Source organism: Sardina pilchardus, chromosome 5 (genome assembly GCF_963854185.1).
Source record: "Sardina pilchardus chromosome 5, fSarPil1.1, whole genome shotgun sequence".
Taxonomy (NCBI): Eukaryota; Metazoa; Chordata; class Actinopteri; order Clupeiformes; family Clupeidae; genus Sardina; species Sardina pilchardus.
In genome coordinates, this window is record NC_084998.1 from 27006070 (window position 1) to 27029665 (window position 23596).

Consider the following 23596-nt stretch of genomic DNA (forward strand, 5'->3'; position numbering starts at 1 on the left):
GAGTATATGCTGTGGGCTGTCCTGAAGGGGGGCACTGGGGGCTGAGGTATATGGAGGGGAGGGGGTGCAGTAATGCAGTAGTGTGTGTGTGTGTGTGTGTGTGTGTGTGTGGGGGGGGGGGGGGTGGGGGGGGGGCACTTTCCGTACACTTTGTACTGTCTCCTCATGCCCCTTATGGCCCTCCCCCCACTCACTAAAAATAACCCACACAGTGACCCAGGCCTCGCCCTCGGCCGACTAGCACAAACGCCAGTCGGTTACCCACAACAGGTACAAGTTTGTGCTTCAGTTGGGAGGTTGGACTTGACTATTAAATTAACAACATCGATAGATAATCAAATCCTGATTACTGGCCTATGCAGCATCACACACTAGCACAATGGCATCATTTCTGCAACTAATCTAATGCTTGGTATTGTGCAATGTGCATTAAAAAAAATAGGTGAAATAAAATCAATAAATGTATTTGTGGTAAAATATCCATACCATTCACAGACATAAGAATATGCTATGGTCTCTACTGGGGCAGAGTGTACTGGGGTCTTCATCCTACCCCACCACCCGCTTTCCCCCGCCCCTTCCTCCCTCTCTCCTTTGAACAGGCCCTTCCAGCCAAGGCTCTCACCTCTCCCTCCATCCCGGGTACGCTCACTCTCCTTTGGGCTGGAAAGAGACCCTGCGCCCGGAAGCGTTCTTTATAATAACAACAGGCAAAACGATCTGTTAACAAATCAATGCAATTATATCCCCAATTTAAATTCCACTGGACTACAGAACAGGATCTGTTGACTTCCAAGTACATGGTAAGCCCTAGCCTAGTAACAGTTATCTTTTCTGAATGGTATCTGCATGCGATGTTTGCACAGGCGTTGTCAAAATACACCTATAGCATGCAATATGCGTATATGATCGCCCCAGTATGTCAGTAAGAAGCTGTTTAAAGGGGAACATTTGAAATTCATAACGAGTACAATGGTGAGGTGGAGAAAGAGTGAGGGACTTCCTGGTCCTTGTCGCCGGAGAAGAAGTGCGTCTAGACGGCGTACGCCTGCCGGAAATCCCGCTTTGTGGCCCCTAGTAGCCTACGGAAAGCGGCTAGAGAGACGATGCTAAAGGCTAACGCTAACGCTATTGTTACCGTCTTTGAATGGGGGTGACATTAAAACAGTTTGTGTCGCACTGTGACGACACTATATCGTTTTGTTCGTCTTTATCCATTCTTAATCAAAGGGTTTCCATTTTTGGTTTGTGGTGCTGGCCAAAATGGCGACCTTGCGGTTTGCGTTTTGTTGGAAATGAGTGAATCTGTTCAGTGATCAGAAAACTGGTGACCGCCATGTTTGTTGTCGAGCTAGCTTGGTGCTGCTGATGCTAAGCTACTGTTACTATAAACAGTGAAGACGAGCGCTTTCTATTATGTGTGCATGAAAGGGGGAGGGAAGTCATCATTTCCAACGATAACATTTTCCTAACACGCAAAATAACTGCAGTTATATTTGCCGACCATATGCTGAGATTTCCCTTAATAAGTGGGCCAAACATTTCAGTCACCACAATTGTATCAGAAACCTTTTCTGTCGTTCTGAACCGCTGTATAGGCCTAGCATTTATCATCTGCTGGTAAATATTATTTTAACCATGGGACTGATATGACTCAGGTAGATCGACTGTGATATGATTGACCTGACCAAGGGCATGGTCTAGAGCAGTGATCAGAAATTAGCCAAGGGTACATTTAACAACAGGCTGATAGTCTTGTTTAGCATGAGGTGTTCCAGATTGCAGGCCAGACTTAAGATGGACAGAACCCCAAACAAACTAAGACTGATGTCTGTCTTTGCAGCCTGTAGCCAGCCTGCAGTCTTTGAGTTGTGGCTCAGAGTTTGGATAGTGTCTTTGCATAAACCAACATTAAACAAGCCTGACTGTATTTAGAGAAGCCAAGTGGGCAGACCAGTCTTGAACCAGGAACAATCAATCACAAGTGTTTTATTTTCATTAGTGAAGACTACAGTATCTTCCTCATCAGACACAGACATAGTAGGAGATTGCAGCCCGGTTTGATCTTACAGATCGGTTTGGTTCTGTTGACAGGCCACGTGGATTTCTGATATGAGGCTGTAAGGCCGAGTAGGGAACATTCAGCTGGACACGGCACAAGCCCCTGAACCAGACGTCCTGGTGCTAGTGAGCCTCTTCTCAGATCAGTATCTAGGGAACCGCTGTTCACCTAGCTTGTGACCAGTCACTTCACCTTATAAATGAACAGGCTGAATGTTGATGAGTAGGCCTACATGCTGATGAGTAGTCCTAAGCTTACATGCTGAGCTCGATGGTGTTTTAAGCCTCCAGTGCCATCTTCTAGGCAGTGCTGCCATCCTAACCCTAACCTTATCCCATGCCTAACCATAGCGCCTTCCAGGCAGCGCTGCCTTGAAGACAACGTTGGGGGGGATGTATTCGTGGGTTCATAAGCTGTACTATTGGGCCTACTGCTTACTGTGGGCTTTTGGGCCTACTGTGTTTACTGTGAGCGTTTTTGGGCCTACTGCATTTGCTGTGAGAGTGCCAAGGCCATTGCTATCTTGAGCAGACCAGACCAACAGTCAGAGGAGTGGGGTGTGGGAGAGCACCATGTTTACCAGGAGAGGACATCTCCTTTTGTTCGATGGTCAAGCGAGAGGTGAGGTCATCAGCTGGTGGGGACAGAACAAGGACAGGTGCCAGGTGGACACATACACCCAAATTGGACAGAATCAGAAAAACAAGGTTACACAGTATGCATATATTATTATGCATGATAGAAAAGTTGTTTCCACCAATACACTTGACCTGCTCAACGCTGAGTGGCTAAAGGGTGTTTTTGGGGATGGCGTGAGAGGGGCACCTCTCAGGGCAAAGGGGTATAAAAGATAGGCAGCAGCCATCCACAGGTAGATCTTGTCAAGGGGTGCCAGCTGATGACATCTCACCTTCTCGCTATTGCCCTGACTGTTGGTCTGAACATTGTTTGGGCTGTACGATCACTGCAGTACGGTGAATAAAGATGAACAGTCTTCAGAGATATTTTGTCTGCATTGCCTCCTTCGGACGCCTTGTTCCAGAATGCTAATTAGAACATTAGGGGTGCAACGGATCGAAAAAGTCACGGTTCGGATCGTTCCTCGGATCAAGAGTCACGGATCGGATCATTTTTCGGATCAGCAAAAAAAAAAAAAAAGACAAATAAGCATAGTTTTGTCTTTGACGGGATGTTGTAACGTGGCTCAAGCACTTTCAGCATGTGTTTAAAGTAGGCTAGTGTTGTCCTGATACCAAAATTATTGTTTCGATACTGATACTAAGTCAAGAATGACTTTTTGGATGCTTTTTTTACAATTTTAGTTGATTTGGTGTTTAATCACCTTTTATTGAATATTGTGTGATCATTCACACCAGTGGCCAGCCAAGATTCTGTTTGACCCTCCACACACAATCTGCATAATTACTAGTAGCTACAAATGTTTAGTCATTTGTGTAGGCCTACTGATTTAGCTATCTTTAATGTGGTGTGGAGGAGTGCGCATAGGAGGTGTGTAATTGAGTCCCTGTCGCTTTAAGAAATACGTGAGGGCAATTAGGCTTCATTCTCACGGTTTTATTCTTGAGAAAATAAGTTGGATAGCCTATAGTGCATGATGACAAGGATATTTCATTAGATAAAATACATGTTAATAAAACTAACAAGTCGAAGAAAATCTTTCTGGGATCATAAAAGAGATGAGTGTCTTGCAATGCTCCTTTGTGATTTTAGTGAGCACTTAGCTATCTCCAGATGTACAAGTTAGCCAATGTTGCGTAGCTTATTGCTGACATTGAACCCAACAGTAGGCTAAGCCTAAATTACCTAAATATCATAGCATGGGTAGGTGCGCAACAAACTTGAGATGTAAGTGTGCACAAACAAACTTGATATTAGGCTAGTGTGTTGCTGCTATGTAGCCACATCAGCACTTAAACTAGCAGCCATGGTTATGGCATGACCGCTAATGACGTGTGTGAGAGCAGAAAAGACGCGCAGGCTAGGGGAGCAGAGCAGGGAGGGACTAGAAGCATGCCTTGTGGACACGCATGTTACTTCAAAAGAACACACGGACATTATTATTAATAATTATTATACATCAGTCCGCGGATCATGTGTGTGCCGAACCGAAGATACTGATCCGAACGGATCACGGATCAATGATGATCCGTTGCACCCCTATAGAACATAGTTAGGTGTTAATTAGGGGCCAAGCAGCGAAGCTGCGAAGGCACCTATTGTGTTTGTCTTTGTTCTTATTATTATTATTCTGACATGGAAGTCAATGGCAGCCCATAGAACCGACTACGGGAAAGTTGTGAAATTTGGCACACTGATTAGGGACAGTCCCATGATTCATGTCACCAAATTTCATGTCGGCACCTCAAACCCTCTAGCGCCACCAACAGGTCAAAGTTGGACGTGCGTCTACGCACGTAACTTTTGACCTGTTTGTCCAATTTTCAAAAATCAGGTAGTTTTGGATTCCTTGGACCTGCCCGAGTTCAACGCACCCTATGACGTCATTTTCCGCCATGATGGATTTTCCGCCATTTTGGATTTCATCAAAAACACTTGAAAGCCTACTACTCTCACAAATTTTGTCCGACCAACACCAAACTTGACGTGGAGCATCCACAGAATATGTTTTGCCAACACATTGCTTTTCGTCTTCGGAAGTATTACCGTTCGCTCAAAACAGCGAATCGAAATTCGCGGCGAAGCCGCCAAACAGGAAGTGGGCTCATATTTAAGCAACCCATGCACGCATCAAAGCCAAACTTGGTACATGGACTCCTGACCCCATCAGGATGAAGCTCAAGAAATCTGGTGACCTTTGACCTCTAGGGGGCACTGTAATTCAGAAACATGCCTTTTGGCCTGTGGCTGCTGTTGTGCTTAGAATTACAATGTACTAGTGATGTCTAGTAATACTTTGGAAGATACTTATGTCGACAGATGACAACTTGTGACATCAACGTAACTGATTTGGCCGCCATATTGGATTTAATCAAAAACACTAACAAATTTCCCTAGGTCACAAATTTCCACTGATCCTCACCAAAATTGGCACAGACCATCTTCAGACCATGCTTTGTTAGTGTTTTGATTTCTGTAACAATTGACAGAAGCGTTTGCCCGTCGCAGCCAATCGAAATTCGCGGCGAAGCCGCCAAACAGGAAGTGAGCCCATATCTTAGCTGCCTTTGCATCTATCAACACCAAACTTAGTATATGTACTTGTGACCCAATTGGGACGAAGCCCAATACATTTGGTGACCTTTGACCTCTAGGGTGTGAAGCCTCCAAACAGGAAGTGAGCTCATATCTTAGCAACCTTTGAATCTATCAAAACTAAACTTAGTGCATGGACTCGTGACCCGATCGTGAGGACGCTCAAGACATTTGGTGACCTTTGACCTTTAGGATAGCTTCAATTAGCAAAAATGCAAGTTGGCTTGTAACTTTTGACGTGTTAGACATGAAACTTGTTCTGACTGCTTACGGCCATATGTCTCATTGCCGCATTGAGCCAACAGCGTCGAGTTGCCGTGGTTACTCCGGCCTACTGCTTGGCCCCTACATTGCTGCTTGCAGCTATATTTGTTAATTGCATTCGGAAAGTGGACATTTTCCACGACACCAGTCCTTTACATACCTGAATGACTTTCAAACAGTTGCTGTTTCAGATGGAAAGTGTAGTGTTTCTCACAGCATGGGAATAATCTAGCATGAAATGCCATGGAGAACAAATCTTATAAATGTAGATCAGTTTGTCTTAGTCTGGGACTATTATTGGGCTTACAGTTGCTTATGATATGGATGCTAATGTGGAAATGACGATATAACATACTAACCCTAACCCAATGCAACCTGACATGAGAAAATATTTTTTATCCAAAGCGACTTACAGCAATAGTACAACATATAAGCTACAGAGCTACCGCTACAACAATATATAATATTTAAACATTTTAGCTACAGTGCAGAGGAAACCTTAGCTAGGATCTGTCAGCGCTAGTACTAGATTAGAGGATAGGAGTGCCTACATTTTAAGGACTGGCCCAATTATGGTCGGAGGAGAAGTGGTAGAAGAGGGGGTAGAGAAGGGGAGAGAGGGAAGTGTAGAGGAAGGAGGTAGAGAAGAGGAGAGAGGGAAGTGTAGAGGAAGGAGGTAGAGAAGGGGAGAGAGAGAAGTGTAGAGGAAGGAGGTAGAGAAGAGGAGAGAGGGAAGTGTAGAGGAAGGAGGTAGAGAAGGGGAGAGAGGGAAGTGTAGAGGAAGGAGGTAGAGAAGGGGAGAGAGGGAAGTGTAGAGGAAGGAGGTAGAGAAGAGGAGAGAGGGAAGTGTAGAGGAAGGAGGTAGAGAAGGGGAGAGAGGGAAGTGTAGAGGAAGGAGGTAGAGAAGAGGAGAGAGGGAAGTGTAGAGGAAGGAGGTAGAGATGGGGAGAAAGTGAAGAGTGTGGTAAGAGCTTATCAGAAGTGTGAGGTTGTCTGAAGCGGAAGGAGCGGCGGTATTAGCTTAAGGTGTGGTTTGGTATGTTATGGTGCGATAGAGTATGGTGGTGTGGTGTGATTTGTTAGTGGGGTGCAGTGTGGTATGTTGTGGTGTAATACAACATCCTGTCTCTCTGTGAGCTTTTCTCTAAAGTCAAATTCAGACAGGAAACGACTAGCAATGAGAGACCAAGGAATGTTAATGAAATTAAGCAAATTCAGGCAAATTAACCGTCGGCGATACGAGACGTCACCCAACAAAGTTGCAAATCATTTCAGCTTTTGAGACGCTTAATAAGCAAATTACTGGCTGTGTCTACGCAGCTTAAAGGCACTTTTCTATCCATGTGACCGTATTCATTAGAGTACTGTTAAGGACTGGCCACTTCCCAGAAGACATTTTGTGCAGTCCCAGTACAGGCCTTTGGTGCATGGGCCCAATACTCCTGTAGGATCATATGGATCTACCCTGAAGCATTCTTGTTGTGTAGTAATATCTGAGTTGTCATTGGGTCATTATTGTGTTATAATATCACAGTGGTACTCATTGGTCATTACTGTGTTATAATATCAGACTGGTTCTCATTGGTTCATTGTGTTATAAGATCTGAGTGGTTCTCATTGGCTCATTATTGTGTTATAATATCACAGTGGTACTCATTGGTCGTTATTGTGTTATAATATCAGACTGGTTCTCATTGGGTCATTGTGTTATAAGATCTGAGTGGTTCTCATTGGCTCATTGTTTCCCCCAGTTTGACGCAGACCAATGAGGTTACAGAGGGTGGGGCCATGGATGACCACATCACCAGACTGGCAATCCACTCCCAGGAGCCGAAAATTATACTACATGGAGGAGGTAGTTTACACACACACACACACACACACACCTCTCTTTCTCTCTCTTTCTCTCTTACACACACACACACACACACATTCACACATTCACACCTCATATACTCTCACATACACATGCACACACAGTTTTAGACACTTACAAGTTTTCCACATTTTGAAATGTTTCAGGTGCACCTTAAAATAGATTACATGTTTTTTTTTCCTAATCAATCTACACATAATGCTCCACTACGCCACAAAACAGGTGCTTGGAGAGTTTATAAAAAAAGATTAAAGGGATAGTTCGGGTTTTAAGACACGAAGTTATATGGGTTCCCCGTCAGCAACGTTGTGCATCAGCACTGACTTACCCCGCAACAGCGTCCTGTGAGCCGAGATCCAGCCGGTTTTTGATGCTGAAGAAAGTAGTCCGGCAAGTTTCTGGGGTCACGAAAGTAAAGTGTTTTTCTTCTCAAAACCATATGCGTTTCAAAAGAGTGATATATTTGCACCACAAAAACGTTGTCCAGGAAAAATTCAAACCTCGTTATCACTTACTTATTTTTCGCGATTCCTATCACTGCGCGCTACTGACAGCTGGACAATGTTTTAGTGGTGCAAATATATCACTCTGTTGAACGCATATGGTTTTGAGAAGAAAAACACTTTACTTTCGTGACCCCAGAAACTTGCTGAAGAAAATAGTCCGGCATCAAAAACGATCAAAAACCGGCTGGATCTCGGCTCACAGGACGCTGTCGGGGGTAAGTCAGTGCTGATGCACAACGTTGCTGACAGGGAACCCATATAACTTCGTGTCTTAAAATCCGAACTATCCCTTTAAGGACCCATTTACAAGTATTGAGAACCATTGTTATGACACTTGCAATTGAGCTCTGGTGCATCCTCCTTTTATCAGTAGTCCTTGAGATGCTTCTACAACTTGACTGGAGTCCACCTGTACCTAAATGGATCCATTGTTTTAGATTAGATTAAACTTTATTGTCAAAGTCAACGAAATGCAGTTAATTCTTGCTTTTCGGACAATTCTCTCAACCTTATGGTTTGGTTTTCACTCTAATGTCCAATTAATTCATTTAGGCAACCTTTGGTTGCACTGTACATGTACATACAGACACGTCAAATTCCACTTAAACTGGAGATGCTACTACATCAGGGAATAGCCAGTGTTTTTCACAGAGACGCGAAACACAACACACACATGTCGTGTCTCTGTGAACAGCATTACACACACATGCCAGGTCTATCACACACGTTAGGTATTACACAGGTAACAAATCCACTCTGAATACATTACATTGTAACAAACACACTTGTCTCAAAACCACTCCCACTCAGAAAATACATTTGTCATTTCATGGCTACATTTTTATCAGTGTTCCATATGCCCTCTTTGTCTAGAATCTAGACTCTAGATGATGGAGAACCACAGACAGACAGACAGACAGACAGACAGACAGACAGACAGACAGACAGACAGACAGACAGACAGGCAGGCAGACAGACAGGCAGGCAGACAGACAGGCAGGCAGACAGGCAGGCAGGCAGAAGAGTTCTGTAGTGTTTTGCATTTTCTTATGCTGTATTGGTACACCTTGTTATTATTAAGCACCTTGTGTTTCAAGTCTGCATGAATGGTGCTATATATGAAAGAAATAAAGATTGATGGATTAATTGATGATTAGTTGATGGTGCTTACCAGTGACATTTCTCCGGTCACTTTGTGTGTCTCTCCCAGATGACGTCGGCCCAGCCGGGGAGTCCGACAGCTTCGTTGTGGAGCTCCAAGTGTCCTCCTCCCGCGCCGGTTCTGTCGTTGACGACGGAGATCTCCATAACGACAGCGTAGTGGAGGATGACGACATTGATCAGCTGGTGATCCAAGACTCCGCTGAGGACGTAGTCCAGTACGACGAAGATGCGGAGGATGACGAGGTTGCCATGGACACCTGCGTGGTGCAGATGGGGGAGGACGAGGAGGATGAGGCGGTCGCTGTGGCGCGGGTCGTCAGGGGCAACGGTGAGGGAGAGAGTGAGGGGAGAGAGATGGCGGAGGATGAGGAGGGCTGTGGAGACTACCTGATGATCTCACGTGAGTGGACATCATTGCATCACTTCCTGCAGTGCTCACAGAATGTCTCGTCCTCCATCCTCAGTGATGGAATCCCTTAAAGAGCTCCTCCCCTCTCAGCGCATGATCTCTGGATCCGATCGCAATCTTGGATCGCGTGTGTGTGTGTGCGTACGTGCTTGCGTGTGTGTGTATGTGTGCGTGTGTGTGCATGTGTGTGTGGATCTTGGATCGGGTGTGTGTGTGTGTGTGTGTGTGTGTGTGTGTCTCGATCTTGGATCGGGTTGGAGTGTGTGTGTGTTTGTGTGTGTGTGTGTGTGTGTGGATCTTGGATCGGGTCAGTGTGTGTGTGTGTGTGTATGGATCTTGGATTGTGTGTGTGTGTGTGTGTGTTTGTGTGTGTGTGTGTGTGTGTGTGTTTGTGTGTGTGTGTGTGTGGATCTTGGATCGGGTCAGTGTGTGTGTGTGTGTGTGTGTGTGTGTGTGTGTATGGATCTTGGATCGTGTGTGTGGATCTTGGATCGGGTCTGTGTGTGTGTGTGTGTGTGTGTGTGTGTATGTGTATGGATCTTGGACCGTGTGTGTGGATCTTGGATCGGGTCAGTGTGTGTGTGTGTGTGTGTGTGTGTGTGTGTGTGTGTATGGATCTTGGATCGTGTGTGTGGATCTTGGATCGGGTCTGTGTGTGTGTGTGTGTGTGTGTGTGTGTGTGTGTGTGTGTGTGTATGGATCTTGGATCGTGTGTGTGGATCTTGGATCGGGTCTGTGTGTGTGTGTTTGTGTGTATGGATCTTGGATTAGGTCAGAGTGTGTGTGTGTGTGTGGATCTTGCATTGGGTCAGATTGGATCAGGCGCTGTTGAGGAGGATGGACAGCCTGTAGCCATGTAGTGTCTATGTGTTTATCTGCTGTTCTGAATTGTTGATGTGAGCTAAACCATGTGTCATGTGCAACCCATAACAGTGTCTGTGACATTTTCTCTCCATATCTCTCTCTCAATCTCTTATCACTCTCTCCATCTCTCTCTCTTCTTCATTTCTCTCGCTCTCACTCTCCATCTATCCTCTTCCCCTGTGTGTCTCGTCATCGCTCTCTCTATCTGTCCATCTTTCTCTCTATCTCTCTCCATCCATCTCTCTGTAGTGGATGAGGCTGGTAAAATGGTGTCAGGTGAGGAGGAGGGGTCAGCGGTGGTTGCCGCAGACGACAAGAGTGATGGACAGGAAGTCATCAAGGTCTACATCTTCAAGGCAGATGACACGGGAGAGGACATGGGTGAGTTTGTGTGTGTGTCTTTGTCTGTGTCTGTGTGTGTGTATAGTGGATGGCACCGGTTAAGATGTGCCTGTTTGTGTGAATTCATTCATGCATGCATGCATTCATGTGGGTTTGGGTATTACTTCGGTTACAAATTGTGTGTGTGTGTGTGTGTGTGTGTGTGTGTGTGTTTGCAGGTGACACAGAGGTTGTGGGGGATGAGGAGCCGTCCTCTGGTGAGAAGATGGTCTACATGTCTGTCGGGGACAGCAACCACAGTGACTGTACGTACTTAAGAAGGGGGGGGGGGGGGGGGGCAGTAACCATAGGGTTAACCAAGGGGTGGGGGGGGGGGCAACAGTGACTGTACATACTAGACCCCTGGCTGTTTCATGAAGCACTGGCAAAAGATGTTATGTTGATGTGTATTAAGATTGTGTATGTGTGTGTGTGTGTTTATGTTTTTGTTTACAGCCAAGCTCTCAGAGGAAGTGTACATGGAAGTTGTTGTTGGAGGGGAGGAGGCTAATGTAACCGCCAATCATGGTCGCTGCTATGACAACACTGCCCTTAGCAAAGAGTTCACCCCGGCGACATGGGCATCTGCATATGGTTAGTGTCACACACAAACACACACACACAGAGTAACAGTCAATCTTTTTTTTCTGAATTGAACATTTTGTCTATAAGCAAAATAGATATATCGTAAAAATCTACATTAAGATACGGAAATGGTACAGTTACCATAATGCATGCACCTGTCTAATACATGTTCTGCTGTGTGTGTGTGTGTGTGTGTGTGTGTGTGTGTGTGTGTGTGTGTGTGTGTGTGTGTGTGTGTGTGTGTGTGTGTGTGTGTGTGTGTGTGTGTGTGTGTGTGTGTGTGTGTGTGTGTGTGTGTAGACTCCCTAGCAGAGCCCCGTAATGGTGCTGCTAGCGCCTTCCTGCACATGGAGGACCCGATGGGAGGAGCTAATAAAGGCAGCAGGAGGAGAACAGAGCCGAGACAGGTGCAGACGGGTAAGAGACACACACACACACACACTACACACGGCACACACACACACACACACACACACACACACACATTACACATACACACACTCACACATTACACACACACAAACACACACATATTACACATCAACACACACACACATTACACATAAACACACACACACACACACACATTCATTACACATACCGTAAAACTTCAAACAATAGCCGAGTCCCAAATAGACGCATGTCTCTTTTAAACGCCCGGTGTGGCTACAGATTTGGGGTTACAGGCCGGTCTCCAACAGAAGCCTGGTCTGTTTTTTTTAGTTTCGGGTTGTATTTATTCTTCTTATACCCGTCAGATCGCCAGCAGGTGCAGATTGCGCACACTACATTTATAATTGCATGACTGCGGAGGTGAAAGCCAGAGATCCAAATGCTTAACTTTTTTCGACAATGGCCTATGTCCTGCATTACTTAATTAATGCCATTTTTTAAAATTGCGCACTAGACAACATATTTTATCACAAACTTTCTTTGTTTAGTTTCACTTTCTCTCGTTTCTCCGCGTTTCTCCGCATTTCTCTCAATACCGTGGCGGAAAAGAAGAAGACTTGATTTAAATGACATTTAAGCTGATAGTTGTCAAATTTGCCTAACAAAATTCGGGAGAAGCAGCGGCAAGATATTTCTCGGTTGATCCAAAGAGGGTGCGTATGGCTGAGCTGTAACGTCTGTCTCCAAAGAGGGAGAGCCCTGCGCATCGGGAGCTGCGCAAGCAAAGCAGGCAAGTGGAGGAGAGCGACGAGGAGGAGGAATTCGCAAATCAACTTGTAGTAGGCCTAGCCTAGTTGAGGATCACGGTGATAGCGATTAATAGGATCAGTTGTTTTACAGAGTAGCATTCATTCTTTATTGTTGATGTGTTATCAGGGGCAACAAGTTTACAGGCTCGATGGTAACTTGAATTATTCAGCCCGCTGTCACATCGTTTCGTTAGGCCTATTTTAAGCTGCCAATAATTTAAGACATATCTAATAGTAGGCTAATTCTAATATGATCTGATTTGTGAAACACATTCGAATTATAGGCTAAATAAAGTAGCCTACCGTAATATAATGGTAATATAGTGGTAACCTCCTGTTGTCATGCTTTCCGACTGCTTATGCTATTGGGTAGTTATTTCTAATCCTACAATAAACCTACACTCAACTAACAACACTAAATTAAACGCCTGTCTCATATAGACGCCTGTCTCAAATACACGCCGGTGCATTTTGGCGATTTGGCAAAATAAAAGCCCGGGCTATTGTTTGGAGTTTTACGGTACACATACACTTACAGATACACACACATTCATTACACATACACTATACATACACACACAAATTACACATACAGACGGTAACACATACATAAACTGTCCTTGTGTGTGTGTTTTTGGTAGCCATCATCATCGGGCCGTACGGTCAGCCCCTGACAGTGTACCCCTGCTTCCTGTGTGGAAAGAAGTTCAAGTCCCGCGGGTTTCTACGGCGACACCAGCGGACACAACATCAGGAGCTCCTCACCAAGAGCAGGAAGAAGGTATGATATAGCCCCACCCTCTTATGACATATCCCTGCCAAACACACACACACACACACACACACACACACACACACACACACACACACACACACACACTCACATTTGTAAATGTTGTTATTTGGGTCCAAATTTGCAAAGGGGAACAAGATCCAAAGGATTGACAATGTAACAGTTGAGTGTACCTAGTACCTAGTGTGAGTGTACACACACACACACACACACACACACACACACACACACACACACACACACACACACACCTGCGTTGTAAGCACATATGACCACATGCACCGTGTCGCCCCCCCAACGCAGGTCCCGCCCAGTACCCCTCCCGACTCGTCGTCGTTGGCGCCGGCGTTCAGCTGCGAGACGTGCGGCCAGAGCTTCGCCCAGCAGCCCGCGCTCTTCACGCACCGCCTGCAGCACCACCCGCCCGAGGCTCCGCCCAGTCCGCCCGCCGGCCCGCCGGCCTCCGACGCCGACGCCAACGCCAACGTCGCCAAAACGTTGCAGTGCCGCTACTGCGCCTTCCGCGCCTCGGACGCCGCGCTGCTGCAGCGCCACCTGCAGGGGGCGCACAACCGCAGCTTCCCGCACACCTGCGCCGAGTGTGGCAAAGGGTTCCGCCACCCGTCCGAGATGCGCAAGCACGCGCGCACGCACACCGGCGAGCGGCCGTTCCGCTGCCCGCAGTGCTCCTACAAGGCGGCCGACGCCTCCAACCTGAAGACGCACATGAAGAGCAAGCACGGCACCCAGGAGCCGCCCTTCAGGTACGGGAACCGCCGCCGCTCCAGGGTTCCTCAGGGTTCCTCAGGGTTCTTCTGTGTGCTCTGTAGTCTTCCTCTGTGTTCTAGTGGGTTTCTGTGTGTTCCTGAGGGTTCCTTAGAGTTCCTGTTTGCTTTGTTGTGTTCCTCTGTGCTCTGTAGTGTCCCTCAGTGTTCCTCTACCCTTCTCAAGTGTTCCTCAGTGTTCTAGTGTGTTTCTGTGCGTTCCTGAGCGTTCTTGTTTGTTCCTTTCCTCCCCTGAGCAGATGTGAGCAATGCAGTCAGACGTTTGCTGAGGAGGACGAGCTGAGTCGTCACGTGTCCCTGTCGCACCCGTCAGCGGAACCCGGCCGAGGTCCCGTGTCCTCCACGCCCGCGGCGACGGTGCCGCACCAGTGCCCGCACTGCGACCACCGCAGCTCCAACTCCAGCGACCTGAAGCGCCACGTCATCTCCTGCCACACCAAGGAGTACCCGCACGTGTGCGAGGCCTGCGGCAAGGGCTTCCACCGGCCCTCGGAGCTCAAGAAGCACGAGGCCACCCACAAGGCGTCGCCCGGGGTGCCGGGAGCGGCCCCCGCCGCCAAGAAGCTCCACCAGTGCCGCCACTGCAGCTTCAAGATCGCCGACCCCTTCGTCCTGAGCCGCCACATCCTGTCGGTCCACACCAAGGAGTCCGGCGGAAGCGCCCAGGGCGACGACGTCGACGCCGACGGGCCGTCGTCGCCCACCTCCGCGGAGCAGCTGTCCCCGCCGCTGTTGTCCCCGGCGACGGAGGCGTCGCCGGCCAAAGCGAGCGGCAACAAGAAGTCGCCGTCCTCCGTGAAGAAGTCTGGCGGCCTGAGCAGCGGTGGTGGTGGTGGTGGCGGTGGTAATAAGGCGCGGGTGGTGGCGGCGCAAGTGCCTCGAGAGCGCCGCGTCTACCAGTGCCAGTACTGCGACTACAGCACCGGAGACGCCTCCGGCTTCAAGAGGCACGTCATCTCCATCCACACCAAGGACTACCCACACCGCTGCGAGTACTGTTCTAAAGGGTTCCGCAGGCCCTCTGAGAAGAACCAGCACATTGCCCGCCACCATAAGGACGTGGTTCAGCCCAGTAGTTAAGGACCCAGTCCCGGAACGCTCCTTTAGAACTCTAGAGTCGTCGGAAGAGAGAGAGAGAACGATCCTGTTGAACTGTAGAATGGTCTGACAAGGGAGGGGGGGGGCCTCACGGAACCTGAAGGAACATTCTGGGAGTTTTCATGCAGATGTCCGTCAGCTACAGCTTTTCTAGATACTGTACTCAATCAGCTCTTGCATCACAAGGTCATGACCTTTTGACCAGCGTTCTGGTCAGCTGATTTTTCCCGTCAGGGTAAAAGGAGTTTAAACACCTGTGGAACAATTGGTGATGAAATCTCAGCCACTGGGCAGAGTAGGAATGACACACACCAGATACCCCCCCCCCCCCAAGGCAAGTCGGGGGGGTTGAGGTTGGGATTGGGGTTAGACTTAAGGGAGAATATGTTGTCTAAGTTCTTTATGTAAAAGTTTATCTAGCTTGAATTTAGAAATGTCAACAACATCAACTAGGGCTGGGTATTGTTCCACATGTTTCTATACCAGCGCTGATGAGGTACCGGACGAACACGTAGCTGGTTATGATGAGCTATGAAACATCAACTGTAAAAAAACACAAGCAAACAAAAGAAATCTGCACAAAAAGTTCTACATCCTCCTATTATTATTTTTTATTGATGCAGAATTTCATTTCATTTTATTTTGTGTTTTCTGCTATCGATAAAAAGTACTAATGAGACGAAAGCTTTTTGTGTGGATTCCCCCCCGCCCCCCAGTAGTTTTTGGACTGTCGACCCTGCACCCAGCACATTGACTCCTCCCCTAACGTGCATTTGGTGAATGGCCACACAGCGACCCTCAGCCCCACCCTCCCCTGCATGTGTGCCACACCTAGATGGACACCTAGACGCCTAGGAGGCGGAGTTACAAGGAAGCTACACTGGGTGTGTAACTGAAGCGTTCCATTCGTAACGCCCTAAAAAACATTTTACAAGACTGGTCTATTTTTTTTTTACGTACGCACCGTTATCATGTCTGGTGTAGCTACTTCCATTGATTATAGTTGAAGTTAATTGTTGCAGCAGACGCAACGCGAACGTAACGCTTCAGTTACACGCCTGGTTAGACCTCTGATCAAACGCCTGCTGAGGGCCTGACCGTTACAGCTGTGCAGTCAGACAGAAAAGCTTTCAGCTCTCAGGCCTACAGGCGCCCGACTCCGTCAGTCACAGTCAGTGGACAGTGGAAGGTCAAGACTGCGACAGCCTTAGCCTACTCGATATCTGAGACCCCCATAGGCTACTCTACAATCTGTAAAGCTAATTCCAGCCGTTGTCCACCAACTTCCGTTTAGCTGTCATACTGGTTCTACATCAAATCCAGTCTAGATGTCAGTGCCATTTTAGATCAACTCCAGTTTAGCTGTCGCAGCAGTTCTTGACCAAATCCAGTGAAGATGTCAGAGCCGTTCTAGACCTTCTCCAGTTTAGCGGTCATGGCCGTTCTAGACTTCAGTTTAGCGGTCTCAGGAGTGTGCTCAGCATGGGTGGTGGTGAGCTGAAAGGAGGTATCCGTTGAATTCTGTAGGATTCGAGTTGTGTTGAACGCACGTTTGCAAAGCCACTCTTCCATTGACTTGCGTCGTGTTTGATACGTCGTCACTTGAGGTGCAATATCAAAAGAGAGGTCAGGCCTGGCTGGTTAGCATGCTAACGTTAGTCGATATGTAGGCAACACTAGGTAACACTATCAAAACTGCTATTTCTTCACTTTCTTTTGCTATTTTGTCATTTTTTTATGTTTTATACAAAATGAACTACAGATGGTCGTCCCTTTAAGGTCACCTGCGGTGCTGCAGTGCTTATGATTGGCCCAATGCTGGAGACTTGCAGCCTCAGCCCTGATATGTGGGAAGGAATGTTGATCTGAGGGATCTGATCTGAGGAATGTCGATCTGGACTTGCATTAGTGTCGGTCATCCTGCAAGATCTCGGTGTTATTTGAATAGCAATGTGGAGTTGGGAGTGTCTGTTTATTTAGCTGCCTCGGTGTTGAAACCTGGTGTTGAAAAACACAGTCCATTTTTGCACTCTATGCTATCTTTACATGCAGTGTTCGGCCCTCTTATCCTGGCAGTAGTCACTCCTCTTCCTCCACCTCCTCTTCTTCCTCCTCCTCTTCCTCCTCCTCCTCCTCCTCCACACATACGTACCCAATAGGGCCCTTGCTAATGCAGACTGCAGACGCATACCACACACACACACACACTACAGGGGATTAGCTGCCCCTATGCCTGCGTTTATGATGGATTTGAGTTATTGGTTCCTGTTTCTGTCCATGTCTAGGTTGTTGTCCTTTGTCTATTTTCCCTGCCTTTTTGTTTGAAGCTCAGAGAATCCTTTTCAAATGATTAGAGATGCACCGATATTCGGTTCTTAAGTCCGACGTCACAGGCCCAACAGCTATTTCGTGAGAAGATGTTTACTAGCGCAGCCAGGCGGTTTTTGCAACTTGTAAACTTTGTCATCATCACCTCCGATTTAGCAAATAAAATCGCTAAACTTTAACAGAGTAATCACTGTAGCTATGCAGCCAGATGATGGATTTAAGGGTAACATCCAGGCTTCCGCAAAAAAATAGGATTTGATTAGGTTGAGGCAACAAGTCAGTATAAGATGACAATTTTCTTAAAGGCTAGTCAGGAATAGCGGAAAGAAATTTTTTTATTTTACTGTCTATGGAGAAAAACATGTGAATCTGAAAGCCGTTGGACCCGGAAAGAGATTCATTATCCCATTATTACATCATCACTTAAAAAACGAATATCGGCCAATATCAGTATCAACAACAGCCCAGAATTTTCCCAATCAGTGCATCCCAACAAATGAAGTCTGTAGTGGTCAGCAGGATTGTACCCTGTGGTCAAGGAGTTGGGAAGCTCATGCGGAACTGTGAGATGCATACACCAGAGACTGACAGCAGTCTTATCAGGTAGAACGTTTATGTATACTTAATCTGTAGGTTTCCATGTGTGTGTACTTTTGCTTTTTTTTTGCTGGCAAATTAGTTCTAGCTGCCTCCCACCAACAGACCCATTTGCCCCAGTCTTTAACCCCAGGGATTGCTCTCCACCATTAATTGCTCCCAGTGACTAATCCTAGTCTGGGGTCTAGTGATGTTTCTGGTGTTGGTTCCTATCGAAGCACTATGGAGTTGCAACTTCATCCACAGCGCTGCTGGATGCTCAACTAGACCAGCAGAGGTCAGGTCTCTGGAGGGACGTTCTACTGCTCTCCTTACTGGTGGACCTCTGAACCTCAGAACTGGTTCCTGACTCTGGTGGACCTAGAACCTCAGAACCGGCTTCTGACCAGCAGCAGCACTGTGGGCTTAGTTCAACGAGGGCGAATGAATCCGAAACTCGTGTTTCACCCCAGATTTACACACAGATCCATGGACATGGTGGCATCAGCTGTGGCCTGAGATGGCCTGGGATTGCTCTGAACTCGTCTGTGTGGACAAGTCAATCCCAACACAGATACCCATTCTGCACTCCATCCTCCATCCACTCCCTTGAGTAACTCCTCCCTCCTTAGTGACTCCACCCTTTAGTAGCTCCTCCCTTTCTGTAACCCCACCCCATTGTGTAACTGCTCCCTCCTAATTTACTCCACCCTCTTTTGTAACTCCTTCCTCCTCACAAACTCCTCCCTCTCCAGTTAACTCCACCCTCAGTCATATGCCCTGATTAACTCCTCCTTCAGTAACTCCATCATCAGCAACCCCACCTTCTTTAGTATCCCCACCCACATTTGTAACAGCATCCTGTGCTATGACACCACCCGATGTATAACCATGCCCACTTAAACTCCTTCCCCCCAGTCCTCCCCTCCTTCTCCATGGCTCCGGGTCCCCTGATGGGAATTCTATGACCTCATGGGCTCAACTGACCACTCTGTCTGTGACCTTATAGGCTCAACTGACCACTCTGTCTGTGACCTCACAGGGTAAACTGACAGCTCTCTTTGTGACCACAGGCACAACTGACCACTCTGTCTGTGATCTTACACGCTCAACTGACAATTTTCTGTGGTGCAAAGCACTCCTGTTCTACCAACACAGACCTGTTTTTAAATGTGCTCACTCTCTGCTATCTAAATCAAAGATTTTTTTGGGATGTGTGTGTGTATGGGGGAGAGAGAGACACCTGGGTCTGGAAGGTGAAAGTATCATCTTCCAGACTCAGGTGTGCCTGTCTGTATTTATCTTTTGTTGTTTTCCAGTTTTTGTAGATTTGTGTTGTGCGTGCAGGTAAATAGCGCTTCCCAGATAGCAACCTACTCCCTCTTTCACCCTCACTGACTTTCTCTTTCTCTCACACACACAGTCTCTCTCGCTCTCGCTCTCGCTCTCTCTCACTCTCTCTCACTTACCCACTCACACACATAGAGACATAACGCATTTGCACTAAGGATACTGCTTCCCAAAACAGGTGCTCAGACGATTGTTTCTAGCGTTTTACCTCCCTTCACCTAAGAATCGACCCACAGCTGTCATCAGTCCTGAGTTTATTTTCTTTTTGTAAGACTAGTCGCTTGCATCTCTCCACTCTGCAATCTGTTCTATATGTAAGGATGGTGAAATAGTCTTCTTTTAAAAACTCAGTCAGCTCCTGCCACCACAGGTACATGGAGGTTCTTATATTTTCTATAGTCTACTTGGAGTCTGTCTCTGACATGTCTTGACGTAAACACTTCCACCACCTGTCAGATTATTCAAACCAAAAGCCTCTGTAGCGTTGCAGCCTATCAGGAAAAGGCTTCCGACAAATGTTTGTTAACAATTCAAGGTAGTGGCCAATGATCTCCAAATTTATCCGATAATATACATGTATGTGCGAGTCAGCGTCGCTTTGGATAAAAGTGTCTGCTAAATATCAGTCATCTTTCACGGGTCACCATCTTCAATCCAATAAACAGTGGAAATAACAGGAGCATTGTGGTTAAAACTGCGTTACGTTACCCTTCATCGGTACTCTTTGAGTGAGCTAAAGTCTGCATGGTTACATAGAACTTGAGGCTACAGACGTCCGCATAGAGTCGCACACTCGGGCTCTGATGACGTGATTTACGTCACTCTGAGATTCTTGTGCGCTCACACACACACAAACTGTAACACGGGCCTAAAAGCTTGGTGGCACACACACACTAAGCGCTGCTCGTTAGTTTTGTCCTGTGGGTAGTCTGGTTAGGAGTGTGACCTGGAAACTGTTCCCTTGAATAAGTGCAAGTCCTTACTTGTACATGAATTAGCACTAAGTCCTTGCTTGTTTGTTTCCAAGCAACTGCTTCCACAAGAACCTTTTGGACTGCTGTTGAGGAGAATGAACCATCTCCGCAGGAACCTTTTGATCTGCTGTTGAACAGACTGAACTAGCCCATTGGAACCTTTTGGGCTGAGCCAGCTCCACAGGAACATTTTGGACTGAGTTAGCTGCACCAGAGAAGGGAGGAAGGCCATCTCTCCTTCACACTTCACAGCCAATCACAGGAGGTCCTCACCACCCCTAGCCAATCACTTAGGTTATCCTTAGTCCCGCCCCACCCCGGGGCCTGTCAGACACAAACTGGGTTTGCGATGCCACAACAAAACAAAGACATTTTAGCTGGAGTCAAACTTTTTTTAAAACTTTATTTATTGAAAATGTCACACATTTTCTGGCGCTGTACAGTTGTGTTGTATAATTATAGCTCCAAAAGAAACCTTTATGGGACATGTGAGGAATCTATCGTTTTAATACATTTTTTTGTCATTTTGTTTGTTTGTTTTGTATTGCTAAATTACACTGAGAGAAAAAGTAAAAATGTCAAAAGCAGAAAACACATAAATGGTGTATGTGTTACGTTTTTCAGTGTTTTTTTGTGGCCTGGGTGATTACATAACTACTTTGTTTTTTTTATGAAATCAAAGATTAAAAATCTGATTAAAAGGTGAATTATAAAATTGAAAATATAAACGTGTACTCTTCTACAATTTATTGACCTTCCCATCAAACCTGTAATGTTCAATCCTGACCAGCAGGTGGCAATGCTGTAATTAGCTGTTGAATATTTATATCCTGGGGAAGACTTTGTCCACCATGAACACCAGCAGATAGAGGGCAATCATTTGTTCTACAGTTGGTTGTCTGAGATATCAAAATAAGTGTAGCCCTACACGCGGTGTTATATATATTGGTACAAACTGAGCTGAGCTGAGCTGGGCTGATAGCTCCATGCCTGTATCCAAGACCCTGTTTGACCTCTAACCTGTGATTTATGGGTCTCTGTATCTCCTGAGACTGATGCTGAACCTGAGAGGAAAGCCCCACCATGAGCCAATCAGAATGCAGAACCAAGGACCAAGAGCCAATCAGAATGCAGAACCCAGTTATTACTCTGAACAGTGTATCATTCATAATGAAGTTTAGTCAACACATTCATGACATTAACAGAGGGCTTGATGTGTGTGTGTGTGTGTGTGTGTGAGTGTGTGTGTGTGCTCGGAGTAGATGACCAGACCTCCAGCTGGTGGTAAATGCGACTCAAGGGTGTGTGTATGTTGCCATGGTAATAAGAGTGCCTCAGCTTTCCAGAAAGCAGATGACAGACCAAAGGACACAGATGTCCTGCAGTGTGTGTGTGTGGGGACAGATGTCCTGCAGTGTGTGTGCGTGTGTGTGTCTGTCACAGCTGATTAGGGTAGTAGGAGGAAAGCTTCTGCAGTCCTGTTTCGGAGGTTCCCCCCTCTACTCTTTCATGGGCCTGTGTGTGTGTGTGTGTGTGTGTGTGTGTGTGTGTGTGTGTGTGTGTGTGTGTGTGTGTGTGTGTGTGTGTGTGTGTGTGTGTGTGTGTGTGTGTGTGTGTGTGTGTGTGTGTGTGTGTGTGTGTGTGTGTGTGTGTGTGTGTGTGTGTGTGTGCGTGCGTGCGTGTGTGCGCGCGCTCAGGGCCTTTACTCCCTCATGGGCCTGTGTGTGTGTGAGAGAGAGATCATGCACATGCTCAGTTGCCTGTAACCTCACAATATGATGTTCATCATGATGCAGTGGCCACTCTATATCTATATGTGTACTGCAGTTCATGTTGATTCTGAACAATGACCTAAATGTCCTAAACAGAATTCACTCTAAAAGCTATTCTCTAATATTGCACAATGAAGGCAACCACATAAAAAGTGCACAATCTTAAAATACCCAAACTTCACTTCCACAGCAATCATAAAAGTAAATAAAATAATTAATAATAAATTATTCTATTTCTGATCTACTAACTTTTAAGCTATAAATGCGTCATCATTTGACTGCTAATGCTCTCAATGTTTTCATGCAGCAGGCTATTGATTCAGCAGCATAGGATCAATACATACACCTGTAAGGAGTATGTCACGATATGTCACAATATCATCTGGTGCAATACATACATCAGTAAGGAGTATGTCACAATATGTCATCATCTGGTTCAATACATACATATGTAAAGACTATATGGCACCATTTGTAGCAATATCATTTTTTGAACACAGCATTCCTAGTGCAAAGGCCAACGTACTTGTTGCTGAGGTTAAAGGGTTCACATCTTTCCCTATTCTTCACACACCCTATAAGGTATTTTTCCATTGTGAAGTATCTGACACACACACACACACACACACACACACACACACACACACACACACACACACACACACACACACACACACACACACGTGTCTTCACTAAAGCAGTCATTCTCCTAAAAGCATGTGCTGGCTTATCATCAGGTCTATCAGTGTTTCCATCTTTGTTAACACCAACAGAATGGGTCTCATGGCATGGTGGAGCTGCGTGCATGGCAGGCACAGAAATACACACACACGCACCCACCACACACAGAGATACGCAGACAACAACACTTGCCCATATGCAGATATTGCCAGCCTGGTGTTCACACACACAAACACAAACACACACACACACACACACACACACACACACACACACACACACACACACACACACACACACACACACACACACACACACACAGACTGAGAGCAGCCCTTTGTGGTTTTGCAAGCTCTGCTTAAAGAGCTTTACCTGCATTAGAGAGGGGAGATTAAACTCAGTGGGTATTGGAACAAAGTGTGTGTTTGTGTGTGTGTGTGTATGTGTGTGTGAGAGAGAGAGAGAGAGAGAGACAGCGAGAGAGAGAAAGAGTGTGTGTTTGTGTGTGTATGAGAGAGTGAGTGTGTGTAAGTAAATGTATGTGTCTGTGTGTGTGTGTGTGTGTGTATGTAGTGTGAGTGTGTACGAGAGATAAAGTGTGAGAAAGTGTGGTTGAGTGTGTGTACAAGAGAGGACTGTGTGTGTGTGTGTGTGAGTGTGTGTGTGTGTGTGTGTGTGTGTGTGTGTGTGTG

At 46.5% G+C, this 23596-nt stretch overlaps 1 protein-coding gene across 2 annotated transcripts; it reads left to right on the forward strand.

Annotated features, from left to right (window-relative positions):
• The first annotated feature begins 618 nt into the window (after positions 1 to 618).
• LOC134080622 (zinc finger X-chromosomal protein) lies at positions 619 to 21150 on the forward strand. 2 transcript variants are annotated; one of them, XM_062537147.1, is made up of 10 exons: positions 619 to 803; positions 7312 to 7415; positions 9153 to 9506; positions 10629 to 10760; positions 10940 to 11026; positions 11217 to 11354; positions 11646 to 11762; positions 13189 to 13328; positions 13644 to 14104; positions 14365 to 21150. In XM_062537147.1, the coding sequence occupies exons 2-10, from the start codon at positions 7349 to 7351 to the stop codon at positions 15203 to 15205; spliced, it is 2337 nt and encodes a 778-aa protein (XP_062393131.1). In that variant the 5' UTR covers positions 619 to 803; positions 7312 to 7348; the 3' UTR covers positions 15206 to 21150. The 2 variants fall into 2 exon arrangements, with proteins under 2 accessions (XP_062393131.1, XP_062393132.1); XM_062537148.1 differs by having other exon boundaries at positions 9153 to 9434.
• The last annotated feature ends 2446 nt before the right edge of the window (positions 21151 to 23596 follow it).